At 38.6% G+C, this 21,459-nt stretch overlaps 1 protein-coding gene and 1 long non-coding RNA gene across 2 annotated transcripts in view; one reads left to right on the top strand and one right to left on the bottom strand.

Annotated features, from left to right (window-relative positions):
- The window catches only part of slit1b (slit homolog 1b (Drosophila)), a 75,476-nt gene extending 70,342 nt beyond the window's left edge, over positions 1-5,134 (top strand). The window contains exons 34-38 of the mRNA XM_048169063.1: positions 579-709; positions 790-944; positions 1,022-1,322; positions 4,089-4,294; positions 4,366-5,134. Coding sequence (XP_048025020.1) covers positions 579-709; positions 790-944; positions 1,022-1,322; positions 4,089-4,294; positions 4,366-4,610 — 1,038 coding nt within the window. The 3' untranslated portion in view covers positions 4,611-5,134. The remainder of the gene's footprint in view (positions 1-578; positions 710-789; positions 945-1,021; positions 1,323-4,088; positions 4,295-4,365) is intronic.
- On the bottom strand, positions 1,174-12,742 carry LOC125254451. The gene is made up of 4 exons (XR_007181667.1): positions 12,543-12,742; positions 4,353-4,591; positions 4,104-4,220; positions 1,174-1,307 (listed from the first exon to the last, which is right to left on the bottom strand). It is a non-coding gene; the product is annotated as an uncharacterized LOC125254451 (long non-coding RNA).
- Between the last annotated feature and the right edge of the window lie 8,717 nt (positions 12,743-21,459).

The following is a 21,459-nucleotide window of genomic DNA, read 5'->3' as shown; positions in this document are numbered from 1 at the left end:
AGCATCAACAAGGCATTTTCGCCCACAGGACTGCCGCATACTGGATGTTTTTCCCTTTTCACACCATTCTTTGTAAACCCTAGAAATGGTTGTGTGTGAAAATCCCAGTAACTGAGCAGATTGTGAAATACTCAGACCGGCCCGTCTGGCACCAACAACCATGCCACGCTCAAAATTGCTTAAATCACCTTTCTTTCCCATTCTGACATTCAGTTTGGAGTTCAGGAGATTGTCTTGACCAGGACCACACCCTTAAATGCATTGAAGCAACTGCCATGTGATTGGTTGATTAGATAATTGCATTAATGAGAAATTGAACAGGTGTTCCTAATAATCCTTTAGGTGAGTGTATATTAAAACATAAAACAGTTATTTTTAATTGTAATATTTCGCAATATTACTGTTTTCGCTATATTGTAAGCCTTGGTGAGCAGAAGAGACTCCTGTTAAAAACTTATTTTTTAAAAATATTAAATGGTAAACTTTTAAACTGTAGTGTACTTAGAATATTAACAACTTGGTGTGTTTGGTGTCAGACTTTGATCTTTATTGTACTGACATGCTCATAAAACTTTCAGGTCTCCACAGCTGAGGACAATGGGATTCTTCTCTACAATGGTGTCAATGACCACATTGCTGTAGAGTTACATGAAGGGCATGTCAAAGTGACCTATGATGCAGGAAGTCAGTCAGGCAATACTATTTACAGGTGCAATAAAGATCATACTCATGTTTCAATATGAAAATATCTCTGCTGTAATTCACTGCCTCATTTACCTGTTTCCACAGTTCTGAAATAGTGAATGACGGACAGTTTCATACTGTTGAATTGGTCACTTATGACCGAATGGTCAACCTTTCAGTTGATGGAGGGCTTCCTACTACTCTGGACAGCTTGGGACACGTCCATCCCCTCACCAGAGATACTCCACTATACGTAGGGGGTAAGATGTTTAGCTATAACCATGTATGGTGGTCCTATTCCCCGCTATTATCTCTAAATGTATGTTTTTCCCATCAGGTATGCCTGAAAATGCGCAGTCTCTGTCTTTTAACCAGTGGCCGCCTCTCAATGGATCCAGTTTCCAAGGCTGCATACGGAACCTCTACATTAATAACGAGCTGCAGGATTTCACACGCACCCAGATGAAGCCCGGAGTGGTGCCGGGGTGCCAGGCCTGTCAGGAGCTGCGCTGCGTGAACGGACTGTGTCAGCCAGCCTCTGCCGTCGGGCCCGTGTGCCACTGTCAGCCAGGTTGGGGCGGCCGGCACTGTGATCAGGACCTGCTGGCAGCCGCTACCAACCCCTGCCAAAAAAACAAGTCAGTGCAACAGTGCTACAAGTCACCTGTCCCTTCATGTGTCGGTTTCAAATGAAACAGAGGAAATAATATATATAATCATTTATATACGCCCCTGATATACATGTTTTTCTACATTTACATTCATGCATTTGGCAGACACTTTTGTCCAATGATTTAATTTTATAATCATTTTAAATTATTGGTCAAGGTTATTTAATATGAAAGCCTAATATAAAATATATTAAATAAACACATGTAACACAGATGAGACCCAACTGCAAATGAATAGACACAGAGGACTTCAGTATACAGGCAAATGAGGATAATTAACAACACACACCTGAACTAAATAACAGATAATCAGAAACCATGACAACTAACTCAATAGTGGAAATGGTGCAAACTGAAAACAAAGTCCAAACTGGTTTTCTGCTTACAGACAACACCATTGTCAAAACGATCCCCATTCATACGAATCAGTGAAAATGACTAAAACGATGTATTCTGTTGGCAGGCCATTAGATGGCGATGAAACACTACAGACTGAACATGTAATGCGCATGTGCATGACGTCGTCGTTTTCACAGATTCACGTTTTTGTTGTTTACACGGAGACCGTTTTCAAAAACGTGCACTTTGAAACCCGTTTTCAAAAGTTTGCATTTTCAGGCCACCAAAATTATGTTGTCGTGTAAATGAATGGCCAGAACACATAAAAAGTTTACCGTTTTTAGTTGAAAACGGTGTCGTGTAAACGGCCCCTAAATGAGACTGTGACAACCAAATGATCATGTAGTATAAATGCCTAATATAAAAAAGATTTATATAGAAATATAGGCAAAATATTTTTACAGATAAAATAAAATTATATTTCATATATATATATATATATATATATATATATATATATATATATATATATATATATATATATATATATATATATATATATAGGGCTGCACAATTTATCGCGATAAAATCACACGCGATATGGCAAAGGCTGCGATTATTTGATGCATGGCTTGTCAGAGCTGTACGGCTCTGTGATCAGTAGTAAATGCTTCTCCATCTGAAAGCCAGAAGGCGCTCTTGCGCAGAAAATCAAAATATGCCCTGCAGCAGAAGAAGATAACACGAATCATATCGCTGTAGCTGAATAAACAGAAGATTGAAACGCTTTGATTAATTAAACATGACTAATAAACACACGACTGCTTTATTCTGTGTAAGAAGCCACATCATCTTACAGAAGGACGCTCAACTGTCGTTATGAAGTGAGTTTGGAGTAAAAACATGTTATTAAATGATGTCTTTTGTTGGACAAGATGTTAATAAATGCTTCTCGTGTCTGAAAAGAAGTTTGACGCGTGTTGCTTTTTCAAATGTACATTATAAGCGACTCAAACTCGCAGTGCTTTCAGATGGATTAGCATTTGGAGCCATATTTCATTGACAAGCCGCGCATAAAAAACAATCGCAGCCTTTGCGATTTCATAATTGCACTAAGAATCGCGTTTAAGAGATAATCGCGTTCAAGTACAATGTTATTTTTCGTATTGTGCGATATATCGTGCATATATATATATATATATATATATATATATATATATATATATATATATATAGTGCTCAAAAAAAATTAAAGGAACGCTTTTTTATTACTAATACAATGTCTAATACAATGTGATTTTCTGAATACAATGTGACTTTCTGAAATCAAGATCTGGCAGCAGCAGCAGCACAATTTTCCTCTTAGGTGAGCGACTCGCGGACAGTTTACCCTGTGCATTAAATCCTCCATAGGCCAGCAAACCAATGAGAACGCAACAGTGATGACGATACATAACAACAGAGCATAGGTGGCAAAGCTGTTGTAAGATCAGCATACCCGGAACCCTCTGTCACTGGCAGATTTGACGGACAGTTGCATACCCATTACCAACATTTTAAGCTTAATGGTATCACAAGATCAAAAAGGAATTTATAGTAATTTATAGTGTTAACATTAATTAGCGAGTCCACAAATGGCTTGGGTATGCAGAGCATTCGCAGCTTATATGGACCGCACGCCCCAAAATACATGTTTTTCTACATTTACAATCATGCATTTGGTAGACGGTTTTACACAACACAAATCTGGATATATCTGAAAACGGTGTTTTCGTTTAATAACGCTATCTGTCCACAGTGGCGTCTTCAAGCGTTCTCCAAACGTTGCTCATCCACACTGAAATGTCTGAAAACACTTATATTCTTGAACTGCGCACGAGTAAAGTGCTTCGACATAATTTCGTCATAAAGTCATTTATTTACTCTCTGCCTCTTTGAAATGTTGCGCCAATTTGAAGAAATTCAATCTGAAGTATGTACAAATTGACATTAATCTTTAGACACGCAATCCAACTGGAGAGCAGCCAAAACAACTGCGGTACAGTGTTGTCCAGCATCATGCTTTGGGCTAAATAGGTCACACATGACTGCATCACATGGCAAAAAATGTGTCATCTTTTTCGAAAGCCAGGTCTGTGCAACAAAAGTAGCCCAATAGCCAGTCAAAAGGCCCAAAGCGATCAAGGTATACATTTTGTTCATGTATTCCCTGGGAATCTAACCCATGACCTTGTCATGCAAGCGCAATGATCTACTGTTTAAGCTACAGAAATGTAAAAATAACTTAATAACTGGTAAAGTATTCAATTGATGTGATATTAATCACAGTTGTACCACTTTCCCTACTTAAGCAGTTTGTATCCATGTTAATTCCCTTCTTTCCCCTCCTGGAAGGTGTGTTCACGGCACCTGTGTTCCAGTGGACCTCCAGTCGTATCGCTGCGAGTGTGCGGATGGTTTCCTTGGACCCCTGTGCAGTCAAGCATCCTCCAGCCCCTGTACAGCACTTCCATGCCAACACGGCTTCTGCGAGACATCACAGATGGGGCAGGCACAGTGTGTTTGTGACAGCGGTTACAGCGGCCAGTTATGTGACATCGGTAAATTATGCTCATTTACACAACAAACCATTATCATAATGACATTATTTGAATATACCCTTTGCTTCCAGTGGCTCCTTGCCAGGGCGAGTCCGTACGGGACTTCCATCGCGTGCAGCGTGGCGAGGTCCAGTGCCGGAGCACGCAGCCGCTGTCCTGGGTGGAGTGTCGAGGCGGATGCAGGCCAGATACGGGCTTCTGCTGTAGCAGCACCAGAGTACGACACAGACACTACAGTTTCGAGTGCGACGATGGCAGTTCCTTCACACAAGATGTGGAAAAGACAGTCGAATGCGGCTGTGGAAAGTGTGTGTAGTCATCAAAGATCACAGACAGATGGAAGACATTGGAAAAAAAAAATAGAGTGCATTTGTATCTGTGTACCATGGAGCATAACATCTGTGAGGTAGTTTGAAAAACTATTTAAGAAATGATAACCCTTGCATGTGAATGATGAATTATGGGTATTTTCTTCTGAGTTGTGCTGTCAGGATTATTGAATATTGAAAGTAAAAATCTAACAATTGGATTAAGAATACAGCTTAACAAACAGCATGTTATACAGAATTTATAGTATTTAATATAATTGTAAAATATTTGTTTAACATTAATTTTGATTGTAATATATACAGTTTTTAATTTCCATATAGTATTTTTGTACGTTGAACACCAAACATTGGTGATGTACAATTTTTTACCTTTTAGTCTGTTTTCTACCCACAGTTATTTGACAAAGTAGTCGAAGCTGCTTTTTGTTTTCATTTAATGCAGTGTTTTTGTGTGCAGGTGTTTCTATTTATTTCAATAAAGGTTTTTGCCTCTTAAAAAGGCTTGGTTTTACATGACACTGTGTTTTAGTTTCTTAGGACTGTTTTTAAGTGATTTCATCATTCAATATGAGGCCTGAATTTTTATTTACAGTGTGTTGTCTTTAAATCACATACTTCTGCATAAAAACAAAAAATGTAAAAATTAAAACAACTTAAAATAAACAACTGAAATGTAAAATATATATATGTATACACAAAAATATACCAATAAAATGTAATTCAAAATATTAACAATATTTGCAATAATGCACTAGATTTCAATGTTTTAAATAATTGGCTAGTCCTATTGTATATTTCTATATATATTTCACATTCACAGAACACCTGCAACATCATCACAAAGACAAGCTGTTTACAGAAGTTTGAGTTTATGATGGCATACTTACGTAAATAAAATATAATAATATAAATGGCCACCATTAATAAAACTTTAATTTATAGAATATACTTTAATATAATTTCTCATGTTTGGAACCCATAATGTTTGGATGTTTTATATATATATATATATATATATATATATATATATATATATATATATATATATATATATATATATATATAAACAATCATCTGTTGCATTTCGCACACTCTCCACGTCATGTGATGTATTGATGTACACTTATTCCCTGTGCCGTTTGTAGTGCGCTTCGAGGTGGACATGTTCGCTTCCTTTAGTACAGGGATGGACAACTCCGGTCCTGGAGGGCCAGTATCCAGCAGAGTTTAGCTCCAACCCTAATCAAACACACCTGAACCAGCTAATCAAGGTCTTTAGGATTAGTAGAAAGTTATAGGCAAGTGAGTTTTTATCAGGGATGGAGATAAACTCTGCAGGACACTGGCCCTCCAGGACCGGAGTTGTCCATCCCTGCTTTAGTATCTCGCTTAAAATGGCGGAATCTCCACTTTGAAAGCTACTTAAGTTTGAATGGAACAAGGAGTGAAGTGTGGAAGCTCCTAGAGCAAAGATAAATATGACAAGACGACAGAAGGCTCAGCAGGCGACTCTATTGAACCACAGAAAATGTGTCACCAAACCCTAATGGTGTCACAGTTATGTTCAGTTTGTTTAGTTATCGACTTTTAGTTTGCATTCACTAGTTTCTGTCCCCATTTTTCCTGCCATTCCTTGGTTATAATGGTTTCTATCATTATGAGTTTGTATCAGCTGTGTGTCATTAATTACCTCATTTGTGTTTGCTATGCAAGTTGTATTATATACAAGTTGAATTAGTGTGTGCTGCTCTGCCTGTTTGCCTGCTTTACATTCATTAACCCTTTCATGCATAGAGGTCACTACAGTGGACAGCTATTTCAAAAAGCATTTTCTTGCATATGCATGGGTTTTGATGGCATAGTTGGACCCTACAGTGTACCCTAGTGCATCATCCTATACATTGCCAGCAAGTGGCAAGCCATGTCCATACTGCCAGTGTTACTGATTGGATGAGCACAATCCTGTTTACATAGCTTTAGCATTGCGCATCTTCATATTGCTGACTGTACTATGGAGTTTAGACTGAATGGATTTCATGAGTTCACATTTACAAATAATTAGAGTAATTATCCATATTTGGTGTGCTGTTTGGGGGGGAGGGCTCTGAGCTCAGAATTTTGGCCCAAACGCAGAATTCTCCCCTCTGTTGTGGTAAAAATAGATAGAACTAGAAGTGAGGAGATAGGGTGGAGGAGGGATGCTGATAAACTGTCAAACGAACAAGTCTGCTGTATCTATACCTCTTGTCGTTGGTTGAGTTGATTAACTGAATGCTCTCCACTTGTGCTAATTAGGTTAATTATCTGAACCTGCTCTACCCGAACTTTGTTAATAAAACATCAAACATCATATTTCAGAGTATAAAGGTAAGAATGAAATGGTCTCTTCTTCACTCAGTCTTTTGAGGACTTTTCATGCGTTCATGACCTCAAGGCTAGATTACTGTAACGCTCTACTGGGTGGTTGTTCCTCCCGCTTGATAAATAAACTACAGTTCGTACAAAATGCAGCAGCTAGAGTTCTTACTAGAACTAGGAAGTATGACCATATTAGCCCAGTTCGGTCGTCACTGCATTGGCTTCCTGTTAAACATCGTATAGATTTTAAAATCTTGTTAATTACTTACAAAGCACTAAATGGTTTAGCTCCCCACTACCTAAGCGAGCTCTTAAAGCATTATAGTCCTTCACATTTATTGCGATCTCAGCATTCAGGCCAGCTGATAATACCTAGAATATCAAAATCAACCGCAGGCGGTAGATCCTTCTCCTATTTGGCACCTAAACTCTGGAACAATCTTCCTAGCATTGTTCGGGAAGCAGACACACTCTGTCAGTTTAAATCTAGACTAAAAACACATCTCTTTAACCTGGCATACACATAACACATTATAAATTTATATTTTCAAATCCGTTAGGATTTAAATTAGGTCAGCCGGAACCGGGAACACTTCCTATAACACCAGATGTATTCGTTACATCAGAAGAAGAATGGCATCTACACTAATATTCGTTTTTCTGTTTATCCCGAGGTTTACCGTAGTCAACCGGATCCGGGCCGTATCCAGGTGAGACCGAGGACCGGTGCCCTGACAACGCAGCCCTGAAGTATCAGCAGAGATTGAGTCAACTAGATCATCCACTGTGAAGGCCTCATCGACACAACAGCCAGTGCCACAGTTCCTCAACAGACCGTCCATACGGGCGTGATGAATACGATCCTCAACTGGATGGAACTGAAATAAATACTTTGAATGTTGCGATGCTATCAGACTTATGATAGCAACCTGAATCGTAACAAAGCACTGTTCGCCAGAGGAGAACTGGCCCCCCGACTAAGCCTGGTTTCTCCCAAGGTTTTTTTCTTCATTTAACACCTACTTGCCAACTGTTTGCCACCTGATGTCACCTGTTGGAGTTTGGGTTCCTTGTCGCTGTCGCCTTTGGCTTGCTTAGTTGGGGACACTTGACATTTGACTTAACATTTGATATTCAACAGTATTCTTGACATTTATTCAACAGTGCTTTGATCTGCCTGCATTGACACTATTATTTAAGAGCTGCTGTGCAGCCAAATTATATACCAGTTATCACTGTAAAGCTGCTTTGACACAATCTGCATTATAAAAAGCGCTATATAAATAAAGGTGACTTGACTTGACTTGACTCAAAACAAGTTTTCTGTCAGCATTTGACATTTTTCCTCTCAAACACAGAATTTACTGTTTATATACAATGCACAGTGGTTCATGACTGTCCAAAGCATGTGAATATGATGCGCGCTATTGGTTAGCCGTTGCTAAGCATCTAGTCATAACATTCTAACCCCGCATCATTTCACACTGCACAAGACACTGCTCTGGAGCAGTGTTTCATAAAAGCAGCACTATCACCACTTACAAGTGTTAATCGTTCCTTTACCCAGGGTTAAAAGCGGTGCTTTGAACGATGATAACCCCAGGTTAAGCGCAGTGTGAAAAGCCCTATTGTTAAAAGTTGTAAAAAATTGTTCTTGAACGCATTCACTAAATAAACTAATCAATTAAATTGGAATACGTATCTTTTTTTCTTCTTTTTTTTTTGAGTGTATCTTCATCTGTTTGTCTGCAACCCTTGCTGACAGATGACCAGACTGGAGAACCCTGATTTTTTTAAGCTTCACAGTTAACTTCAGTTACTCACCAGCCCTTTCGACAACAAGACCCTGAAGAACCTGTTCTGGATCGGGACCAATTACCATCATCACACTGACCTCCCAGATACCTTTAAACTTAACTGGAGGGATGCCGTTATTAGGTGTCTGGAGAGTGTCTTGCCCCCATCCAGAGTACAGCCAGACCCAGAATCCGGATCACCACCATCGACCGCAGAGAATTTGTGTGAGCCCCCCGCAGATGGAGAGCTACCACCTGCTGCGACACGTCAGCCAGAGCCTGAAGAGAAAAGACTCTCGCCAGAGCCCTCGCCCTGGAAGTGGAGCTCCATAGTGAGTCTGACCAGGGGTGTGAGCCCGCGACATCAGCAGATGAGGGAATAGTGAATATGAACAATGAGAACTGGCTGAGAGACTTCAGTGAGGAGGTATTGACTCCCACCCTATCCCACCCGGTACCTTCATCATCGCTGTTTCTAGAGAACTCTAAAGAGTTTATGGACTATGATTTATTAATTTCATCAACCTGCATGGACTGTGTTATACTTACCGTTATTCTATCGAGATTTGTATTTCCGCCATCTCCGGGGATGCCCTGCTGTGACATTGAGCGCAGGTTGTGCAACGACCAGCAGCGTCTTTGCAAAAGGATCCTGAGGCTCCACCTCCAACATCTGATCCCTTCCCTCCATCTCAGCCCGTTGAGCTGTCAGCTCTGCCTTGGCTCTTCCCACCTTCAGCTCCACCATGTTCCCTCGTCCCACTGGGTTCCTTCTTCCCTTCGGCATTGCCTCTGTCTGTGCAGCTCTGCCCTCGGGTACTCTGGCTCTGCCTCCGTCCCTCATCACCACAGCATCGCCTAGGTCTCCAGTGCCAGCCATGTTGCTCCTTTCCATCGGCTCTCTGTCTGCGCCTATGGATCCATCGGCCTCATCTCCTGTGGTCGTTCCCCAGCTGTCATCAGCCACAACACCATCTTGGCTCCTCCCTCCTTCGACTCCACCTTAGGCTGTCAGCACTGTTTGGCTCTTGGTCTGTGCCCAAATTATTTCCACCATTGCCGCCACCATTGTCCACTCACCACCATCCCTTCGCCATCTCCTCGCCCCCCATCCAAAGCCCCCACCATCCCTCCCTCTGCTCACCATTCATTATGGCACAAGGTCTTGCCTTGCCAGAGGGAGGAGTAATGTCACAGTTATGTTCAGTTTGTTTAGTTATCATGGACTACTTCCCACCATTTCTTGGTTGTCATGGTTTCTATCATTATGAGTTTGTTTGTATCAGCTGTGTGTCATTAATTACCTCATTTGTGTTTGCTTTAAGTTGTACCCGTGTCTTCACTCTTTGTCCGGTCACTTTTACATTAGTGTGTGTTGCTCTGCCTGTTTGCCTGCTTTACATTCATTAAACTTCATGTTGGAACTATTCTTCATCTTCGTCTGTTTGCCTGCAACCACCCATGACAAATGGAACATGTACAAACAACAGATAGCAAGAACTTTTGGGTCAAATGTGGCAGATAGATATGGCATGGCTAAGCACATGTGGGCCAACTTTTCACCATATATGATTTGTCATGGGTTTCGAATTGGAGGGAATTTTCTTTTGGATCACTATGGCCCATATGACAGTACACAGCTGAGGATCATGTGAGGCTTGGCTATGGCACACCATGGAATATGTTAACTTATGGATAACATTTAGTTTATACTTTGAAAAACATGTAACCTGCTGCAGTCATATGTGGCAAGTTTGTGGCAGTCCACATCTCAGCCTATTCAACAACTATTGGTTGCTTTGCATCTTTCCTTGAATTCCTATTGGTGGATTAACATGTGACTGGCAACTATTTAAATGCAGTTATTTCCATTATTTCAGTTATTTCCCTCTATTCTCTCGCTTTACAACAACAGTCTTTGCCCAAACAAAACTGTAATTATCTTCAGGTAAGTGCTAGTCTGGGTAAACCCAGCCTGATCTGCCGGCGATTTGATTTCGCTCGGCAACTCAGTCTGGAAACCCCTGCATTAATTTCTGCTGCGCTGTTACACTTTTGCGGGAACCAATCACAGACTGGCTTTATCCACCTTGCTTGCTATTGGCGGGTATAACACGATGACGATAGAGAAGCAACGGCAAGCAGCTTTCAAACTCTATCTGATCTACCCGTCTCTCACACGACCGTCACTCCAAAATAACAATGCACAATCACAGTGACGCCGATTGTGTTAAGCATTTACCTTATCTGAGAGAAATGTAGCAGAGCGTTGATCCGACAGTCTCTTCATAGGAAGATTACAAACAGCGATTAATGACACACTATGATTCTCTGCTGTTATTTTGGTGGTTTGCTTCACGATGTGAGTACAGGACTCTTTTACTTCAATGCCCCTTGATGGTAGACAATATTTTTATTATTTGCTCTATATGTTTAGTCTCCCTGCTTCTTGAATCTCGCGCCGCCTGAGCTGACTGGAATTTGGTTGTCATGACAATGACGTAGTTTAGGGCGGCTATATTCCGCGTTCATTTACACTGAACCAGAACAGTATCAGAGTCGCCTTTTAAACTCTCGGCGATGCTGAATGACTTCTTTAGTTAGCAAACAAATTGCTCGAGTGGGTGTAAATACCAATCAATTTCATGTTTTTTTGAACAACCTGCAAAAATCGCTCAATGCCATTGCTGCTTCTGCAAACTGCGGATCAATGCTACAAACCAATACAAACTAACCCTGCGTCTCAATCAGCTCCCTAGTTCCCTAGGTCATGAATCAGTATATCATGCAAGTGAATGTGGCTGATTCCCTGATCAGTGCCCTGACTACTGAACTAGGGAGCTGATTGAGACACACGGTAAACCTGTCTGGAGTTTTTCGCATCGCTCTGCAAAGTACGTCACCCGGATCGTTGATCTGATTGGTTGAAGGACTATCCAATTGCGTGACTAATGCTCGTTGATCACGCCTCTTGTGCAGTAGGAAATACATAGCAAACTCCCCAGACCAATGTTCAATTTTAAATTGAGCTTGGTCTGGTGATAGCCAGACTAGGTAAGTGCTGTTTTGGTATTTAAATTATAAATATATAAGTTATATATTATATATTATTATATATAATATATTATAATTATATAAATATAAAGTATTATATGTATAAAAATAGCTTGTTAATATAGTAGTCCTCATTTTGAATAAGGTCATTCTACTGTATGTCTTGAGTGGTAGAAACAGAACAGTTAGTGTTGAGTGTGTAGTGAATGTGTAGTGTTGATTTATAATCATTTGTAATAGGCCTAAGTGCTTGTTTTAATATGGATTTAAATATATTATGTGTGATACTTAATATATGTTTTTGTCTTTTTTTTATCTTCCTTTTCTCACAGATGGTAACGGAGAAAGATTGGTGAGACATACATACATTTGACACTTCCAACATTACTACCACATCTATTGTTTAAGATGCTATTATTCTGCCCTCACAATGGTGTCTCTCTACCCAAAGTTAGACAGATTGGTAAACTCTTTCCAACACGTAGGCTTGTGGGAGAATGCTGCTTTATTAAACACCATGATGAATATGTTGAAACAGAGTGAAACTACAGAAAGGAGATGTATATATAATAGAACTACTTAGTTTTTTCCAACAACATAACACTAATAGGAATTTGTTGTATATAGTTCTTAAAATGGGTAAAATTCCACATTACACAGCTTTATAAATAGTAAATTTAACAAATTGAATACAAATTAATCAAAACTTACAGACAATGCTTTCTACAGAGGATCACAAAATGAATGGCTTGCTTCAAGTTCCTTCTGTGTTGTGCTAACTTTAACTGATGCAATTAACTGAATTTAACTGTCATGGAATGTTACTATGGCAACTATTTTTAAAGGAAGCTACTATGTATTGGTATTGGAATCAACATTAAATGAATGATCCAGAACAGCTATATTTAATCAAAAAATGACTGAATCAGTTTTTGTTTGACTATTTGATTTACTGTTTAATGGATATTTTAATAATAATAATAATAAAAAGGTGTGGCGTAAATGTGGTTAAATAATGGTTTTTGGTCTGTCAGTTACATGTGGGCCACATAAGGGCCATCAGCCCTTTACAAAACTCAACCAAACAAGAATTACATATAAGGTTCACATATGGACCACATTTGTTTTTATTATTTGGCTCAGTATGGGTGGAGTTATGGCACTGTTTTGGTTTAGTTCTGGCTAAAAACAAAGTGGACCAGATTTGGGCCAGCAAACATGATCTAATCTGAGCCACTCTTCAGCTGTTTATTTGGGCCAAATCTATGCCAAAGGAAATTTGCAACAGTAGACTGCATTTTACAAAACTAACTTATCCGGCTGATTTGGATGTTAAATTTGTCTTAGGAAGGAACAAGCGCACCGCTGTGAAGGATGGGGTGCTGGGCGAAGTGCAGCAGTGGCACAATAATCCTTTTACATCGATTGTCTTGTTTGCATAATCGTTGGAAGCCGAGATCAAAAAATCAATTACGATTAATCGCACAGCCCTACATGAATGTCACCACAATGTCTCAAGCCGGGCTCAGATTACAGGAGTTTTTAAATCCTAACCGATTATGAAATCTGGTTGCATCATGCACACATAAGGAGACTCTTTACAAATTGTCTTCTCTCAAATCGCAAACATGCACACGCTAGAAGATAATAGGTGTGTTCGACTTGAAGTTTTGCTGCACAGACCAATCAGTGTATGACATCAAAGTACCGCAAGAGCATTCAGAAAACATTTGGTCACTTTGGTGGTACTTTGATGTCATACACGATCTATCTGCAAAACGCTTCTTCAAGTCGAACGCACCTATAGAGAATGTGAAGCTGACGTCACGCCGTGTTGAGTTCTGGGTCTTGTTTAGACACCATATTAGGAGGATTGTGCTGCCTTAGTGAGTTTAAAGCAGTGTTTTGAATTTCTGTCGTGATTGTGGAAAATGTCACCATTGTAGGTCATTCATGCTGCATCAGAATTGCCATAATAACTCACATCATCGTTCAGGGAGAAAAGTGAACAATGTAATATGTTTTTTTTTTTTTTTTTTCGCCTTTTCTACGTGTAAAATCACTAAGGGAACCAGGTTGAGGGGGTGACGAGGGGGTGACGAGAAGATGTCAAATAGCAAATCTATTAATAATGTCACTAATTAAACCCACTCACTCAATAAAATAATCACATTGCTGAGTGTTTTTGAAAGTTTAGTACTTTGTTTGGTTTAAAATGACCTTTGCGAGTATGATTCTTCCAGTTTGTCTGCTTGTGAATTAGCAAAACTTGCACACAGCCACCGCAAAACTGTTCACAAGCTTTTAAGGTTAGATTTTGGTTGTTGTGTGTTGAAATAAATATATAAAAACCAGTCTGCCTGCTGAATGCGACCCACAATCTCTGATTCCCCTTACGAAAATGAACCATGGTTTTATTATAGTAAAAGTGTAGTAACCATGTTTTTTTGGCTAATTGATTACCATTTATATAACCACAGTTTTACCACAAATACCATGGTTAAAGTATGGTTAGAGTAGCAAAGCCATGGTTAATTTGTGGTTACCATGGTTTAACTATAATAACCATGTTTTTTTGGTTTTATTTGTAGTAAAACCATGGTTCATTTTCATAAGGGTCCCCTCTGTGGCCATGATTGGAATTGGGAAAGTGAATATTTCCAATGACTATCAAACTTCAGTTACAATTAAATGTTTCCAAAGAAGAAATGGATTGACTTCTTTCAGCTTGTTGAACACATTTTTATTTGAACATTTCTACCATGTGCCGGCTGAAGTAGCAGCGAGCACCCAGCATTTGACACTGTTTTTATGGTAACATTGTGAGTGGAATTCTGCAAAACTACAGTGAATACAACTAATTATCATGCAATGCAATAAAATAGCTTCTCTTCCTTGCAAATGATGCCATGTGAATATTTCATTTCCAGAATGTGAATATTTAATTTAAAGCCAAAAACAAAACTAAGGGTGCAGATCGCTGTTGAAAACAACAAAAACCAGCAGCATGGCAGCTGGTTTGAGCTGGTTTAAGTTGGTCCTTTGCTGGTCATGAGCTTGTTTAAGCTGGTCAAGTGCTGGTCCTAAGCAACTAGCTCCAGCTCAGGACCAGCTTATAATCAGCTCATGACCAACTAAGGACCAGCATAAACCACCTCAAACCAGCTACCATGCTTCAAAACATACCTAACCAGCATATGCTGGTTTTTCAACAGGGGTATCTGTATTAATTTCAGTATCAGACAAAGAGCAATCCTCCTAAAATGGAGGCGCCACCCCAGCATGCAACACGGCGTGATGTAGCTTCACATTCTCTATTATTAAGATTATCATGCCAGAGGGAGCACCTCACATGATCTCATGTGGAAGTGGATATAAACAAAATGTATATTGTCTGTTCTTCAGTGAGAACTTGAAGTGAGATTTAACTGTAGTATGCTAGCTAATGTTAGCCTCAACGGCTAAAAGGTTTACTGTTGCTTGGCAACACCATCAGCACGTTAGCTTATAGCACTAGCAGCTTTCTACACTCAACTGGTAGGTTCACATTCATTTTGATTCAAAGATCCAAGTCAGTAAAATGATCAGAATTTCCTAATACTAGAAACCAAGCTTAGAAAACGACTAGTTTCAGATTTTGTCACATTGTCACTGCCTCTGCAGAAGAAGATCAACACCTAGTTCTATTGTCTCTTCAGCCCTGCCCAACGATTCATGCATGCCATGCAGTAAATATAAGACAGACGCAAAAACAGGAATACTCCAGCAACAAAACTATAGAGATGCCTGATGATTACAAGATGGTTTGAAGTGTCAAATTGTGTATTGCCTTCCTTGTGATCCATTATGAAAGTGTGGATGAAGTTCCAGTCAGATCATGTCAGTAAGAGACTGTTCGATTGTTTGCTTTACTGCGGATTTTATTTTTAAACAAGATACAGTTCAACGCAGGCTTTTCAGAGAGACTGAAAATAAAAGATGCAGTGACGACTACATTGAATCCAACAGTAATGTCACAACACACAAGTGTTAGTAACAGTGTTTTTACCATGTGTCACCTTTGCTTTGTCTGTTACAGATCGTTTGATATGTACAGAGTATACTGTAGTGCTGCAGTCAAACTGAAGAGTTGTGATTTGTTGTTCTTTCCTTTTCTTCAGCATATGTGGTTAATGTATGTGGATTGTTGTATATGGAAGAAAGCACGTAGAAAACACTGCTTTTTTTGTCGTTTTGTTCGAAGCCATTTGCTTCAGTGAGCGACACCTTCTGTTTTGTCAAAGTAAGACATTAGAACATGTTTTATTTTATTTTAAACATGACACTGCAAATGACAATGTATACATTTTTCAATAGCCAGGTTTTTCAAAATCAGGGGTGGCCAACGTTGGTCCTGGAGAGCCACAGTCCTGTAGAGTTTTGCTCCAACCCTAATCAAACACTTGAACAAGCTAATCAAGGTCTTAAGGGCAGAGATCGTATTATTATAGGGAGATGAGAGGGCCTGTATCTCTTACCATTGGAGAAAGTGTAACGGCTTAACTAATCACGTGCGGCACCTCTCAGCCTATCGTGTAATGGCCTCTGGTCTCCTTTCCTGCGTACTGGCAGTCTTTACCGCAGCTGCAGCGTTAGCAATAGCCGTTACACTTTTTTGGCTAAAGGTTGCAGGCTTGTCATCTAGTGGCTTTGTTAAGGGTTACTAGACTGCTACAGGCAGGTGAGATTTTATCAGGGTTGAAGCAAAACTCTGCAGGACTGTGGTTCTCCCGGACCGACTTTAGCCACCCCTGGCTTATACTAACGACAGTGTGACAAACTATGGTACATTCATTCATAATTCCATTTACATGAAACACCGCACATTATCCTGTCAACTGTAACTGTGGTAACTCTATACTTAAATTGTATTTGCCACAACCAAGACTTATAAAGCATATGTAATATGCATAAATGTTTCACATTGTTGGCAAAAGTTTTAACTATGTAAAAGAATTTTAACGTCGGACATTCTCAAAACAATGCCATGTGTAATGGCAAAGACGTTGAAAATTATTTTAATATGCAAAGCTGTAACCCAATCATAGCAGTGGGTGTTTACTTGAATGTGATGCCCAGCAAAATGAGAGGGTCAAAAACAGGATAGAAAATAGCTTATTACTTCTATATTAGATTTTTATTTATTTTTTTTTGTAAAAAATCTTGAGAACATTATGAGTGGACCTAAGAAAACATTATATTAACATTATTTTATTGGAAAAAAAAAATGCAGTTCATGACCTCTTTAAAAGAAAGGCAAAAGATTTTCACACAGATTTCTCAATAGGTTGAATGTTGGTCACCTGAATTTGCCATATTGACCACCAGAAAGCTGCTTGGTTTAAAGGTGCAATGTGTAAAATTTGAGAGGATCTATTGACAGAAATGCAATATAATATACATAATTATGTTTTCAGTGGTGTATAAAGACCTTACATAATGAACCGTTATGTTTTTAATACCTTTGAATGAGCCATTTCTATCTCATACACCGCGGGTCCCCCCTCCATATCAAGTCGGCATTTTGTGCCCGCATGTTTCTACAGCAGCCCTAAACGGACAAACACTCTCATTTCAAACAACATTTTGTCACTATGTTGTTCTTCTTCTAAATCGTTCATGTTTTTAGAGGCAGTTTGCATCATCACTACGTTGAATACACACGAAGAAGAAGTATTAGTAGTCGTCTGGTTTATCAGAAGCAGAGACCGTTCTTTGTTAGAAAAAGAAGCTTCATTGCTTGACTGATTAACGTACTCACTGCTGTCTCAGACGATGACATCTTTGACTTGTGTCGGCCCGATGGCCACCGTAGCTTCTCAAATCACGCAAAAGGGAGGGGTGAGCTGCCGTTGGTTGCAGTTCGCAACCTCACCGTTAGATGCCGCTAAAATGTACACACTGCACCTTTAAAAGTGAATTTTTTGTGAGCTGTGCTCCATATATCTCTATTGACAATAGACAATTTTTTGTAAAAATGCATAGCAAACAAAAAGCTTGCAGGAAAAACTCTAAACTTCTTTGTATGGCAGCCTGGTTGAAAATTATGTCCACACAATTTGGCATGTTTCATGGCATTATCACAAATAAAACAATTTAAGCCTGGCACACATTTAACGACTTGTTAAAACATTCTAAGACTGTGCTCAACACACAGCGATTGTTTCCTGCGACTGAAGCAGATTTAAATACTCACACATGGAATCTGAACACTGACTGTAATCGCCGACTGAACGCAACTGGCTCTGACTGGAATCGTTTGAGCGCGATCAGTCATAAGTATCAATTTACATTCAGAATCAGCCATACAATCGTTAAGTGTGTCCCCGGCTTTGCTCCAAGCACAACTACACAATTTGCTTACAAAATCTTTAACAAATTAAAAATGTCATAATATTTGTTAAACATGTCAATTTTCTTCGGCCAGATATCACTTTTGGCCACTACTGTAGTTGTAATGGTCTCTTTGAATAAACTTCTGATCCAACTGATGATCCGAGGTATCGTTTGTGCCTGTAGCAAAAAATAGTATGAGTTTCACATCCAAGTTTAATACTTTTAGGGGTTTGTTCAAATCACAAGCCCTGACTATATGAGCAATAGTAATAGTGATGTTTTCCTCAAAACCAGTGTATTAAACTCACACTTTCCAAAATGTATAAACAACAAAAACCTACAATATTCGCACAAAATGAAAGCATTTATTCGTGCTTCAATAAATGAATCAAAACAGCCTCCTCAGCCACAATAGGAAGTTCAAACTTCTGTTCGTGCACCATATGAATTCCAAACCTCTGCTGCTCAAGTGTACATGCTATTTTTAGCAACTCACAATGCTTCAAATTAGCCATGGTAACCTCTGCACCAAAGTCCTCTAATCCAAGCTGTCTTTATGATTACAGACCTGTTGCTCTAATTTATGTTGCTATGAAGGCGTTGGAGCATAGTTTAACAATCTGGACTTTATATACAACTGGGGGTAGCAAACATTTTTTCATGTAAGATATTTAAAGACAAGCTTTTTGCTTCTGTTGAACAAACATATTTTGAAAAATGTCTTCTTTTTTTTTTTTTAAATCCATACAATGTAAGTCAAATGGCTCCAATGTTGTCTCCAAAATTTATTTTGTGTTCTGCAGAAGAAATGATTGTATAGGCAGTTGGAAAGATGATGACAGAATTAAGCATTGCACATGTTAGTGAGAGACTAGTATGCTAGAATCACTTTCCAACCCTATGTGCTCTATGGTTTATCCAATTTTAAACTCATGATCATGAAAACATGTTAGCTTCCACATTAAGTGCATACATTCAAAATATACCAAAAGTTTATCCATTTAGAAAAAAAATAAACCTCTTTTTTTTTTTTTTTTAAACAATTCATGTACACGCTTTAACAAAAAAATGGTCTATTAGATGACAACAGTTGTCAAAGCTTCATATTTAAAGATTGAGAAATATATATTAATTAAATATAAAAACAAATATATGTCAAGATCTAGTTGTTTCTTAATGTAATTTTGGATATAAACAGTCAACTAAAGACAGAAATAGGTTTATTTCTTTAACATGCCCGTGAGAGTGTAATGTTCTTGTATTGACCAAAGACAAATTCTTTGTGAATTGTTCCCAGTTTCTTAATTGAATCCATTTTCTGCAGTTGTTATTCAGTAATGGGGACACTTGCTGAGCACTTGCAACTGTGCACAGTAGGAAAGGTTCTATGATTATGGACCTGACCTTTCCACTCACTGACATATGTCAATTTAATACAATGCAGACCCTTAGCTGATAAGTGTAGTATGGTGGTATTGTTAAAATATGGGTGATGCCAAATGGGCGGTGTCAAATGATTTCGCTGATGTAATGTGTTTAAGGTTATGTGCACAGTACATAACAACATTGTGATTAATCTCAAAAGGTGTAGCCATTTAACACACCTTTGTGTTGCTGACTGGTTATTACCTAAATGGCACATTAACATAATTGGAATTCTAAAAGGAAAGAAAACAGACAAAATTAAAAGTCATTATTAGGCATATACCCTCTATCTCTGACATAAAGAGACATGCACATGCAAGTGATTTGGAAAATAAGGGCAAATATGTGTATTTTTTGATTTTGGAGAACACATCCACCTCCCCGTCTTTTACCATCACCATCTTGATGGTTTAAACCATAGTAAATGTTTATCAGTATATCATTATGTGAGCACTCAATAGTTCATCATCAAGCTCAATAGTTCAGCTCTGTTATGGGCAAAAAAAACCTTTTTTTTTTTGCATAACAGAGTCAAACTATTGAGACTGACATGGCCAGTACAAGCATATACATACTGATTAAGATAATGATAACGGTCATGACATGTCAGTCTCTTTACAGTAGATCAACTCTGTAACTCTGAATAAATGCAGTGATCAGGTTTTTTTGGCACAAAGTGCAAAAATAAATGTGGAAGTGCAATAATATTTCAGTAGTTCAACTCTGTTAAGCAGGAAAAAAAAAGTGATCAATTGTTTCCATAACAGTTGAACTAGGGATGGGCAACTTTGACAGTGACGAGGGCCAACATTTTTTCTCCTTAATACCAGGGGGCCAGATTACTAATCCACACTCACACCTTTTACACCATTTTACTTAATTTACTTTTTATTAAGGGAAATCAATGTACAATTGATGTAATTGTTTTTTAAAGATTTTATGAACTATTAAACTTGTGTAAGTTTGCTAATACAAATAGGAAACTTTGTTTTCAGATGACAAGCAATATTACCCCAACAAGCAAATGTAAACATCTCAATTGCATTATCTGTAAATTTGCAACAAACAAATGTACAGAAGTCCTTACAAGCCTAGAACATTTTCAACTCAGACTCGTTAAAAAGTGCTCATTTAAAAAATAGTTGTTCCATATGGCATTACCATAATCCACATCCACATACTACCATGAAAAATACTATTAAAAAAAATGTATAAGAACAATTAAGTGCATAAATTTCTGTCATTCATTTGGCAAAAAATGGTTTTGTAGACTATGCATTTTACCTTTGAAATCTAAGACAAGTGCAACTCTGGCGTCACATGTGTATCTTTCATACTTCTCCTTAGCCGCTTTTCCACCGTCGGGCCAAACCGTTTTCCACTGTGGGGCTGATAACGGAACTCTTCAGTCGTTGTCTTATGCCTGGCTCACACTACAGGAATTTTAGGCCGATTTATGCCCGATTTTCCCCTCCCGAGAATCGGAGATAAAATACTGGCATATAGTTGGTTTGACATTAGACGTTTGATATTCGCAAATTTAGGGACCGTCTCTAAAGTTACATCCGAAATTGGTATGCATGTTTCTAACTTCAATAACATTTGAAGGAAATAATTTACAGTCATAAAACCCACTGTAAAGTGTTCATCTACATGTCAGCTATGATGCACACCTTTTATATTTTTAATATTTATTAAAATAAACTGTCAAATCATGTGTAAAAATGGCTATTTTTCACTACTGTATATACACTCATACATAAATGTGCCATAATTTAAAGCTCAATAACATCTGAAGGGAATAATTTACAGTCATAAAACCAACTGT

The sequence above is a fragment of the Megalobrama amblycephala genome, linkage group LG2 (genome assembly GCF_018812025.1).
Source record: "Megalobrama amblycephala isolate DHTTF-2021 linkage group LG2, ASM1881202v1, whole genome shotgun sequence".
NCBI classification, from domain to species: Eukaryota; Metazoa; Chordata; class Actinopteri; order Cypriniformes; family Xenocyprididae; genus Megalobrama; species Megalobrama amblycephala.
The sequence above is the reverse complement of the archived record's forward strand: the minus strand, read 5'-3'. Positions and strand labels throughout refer to the sequence as shown.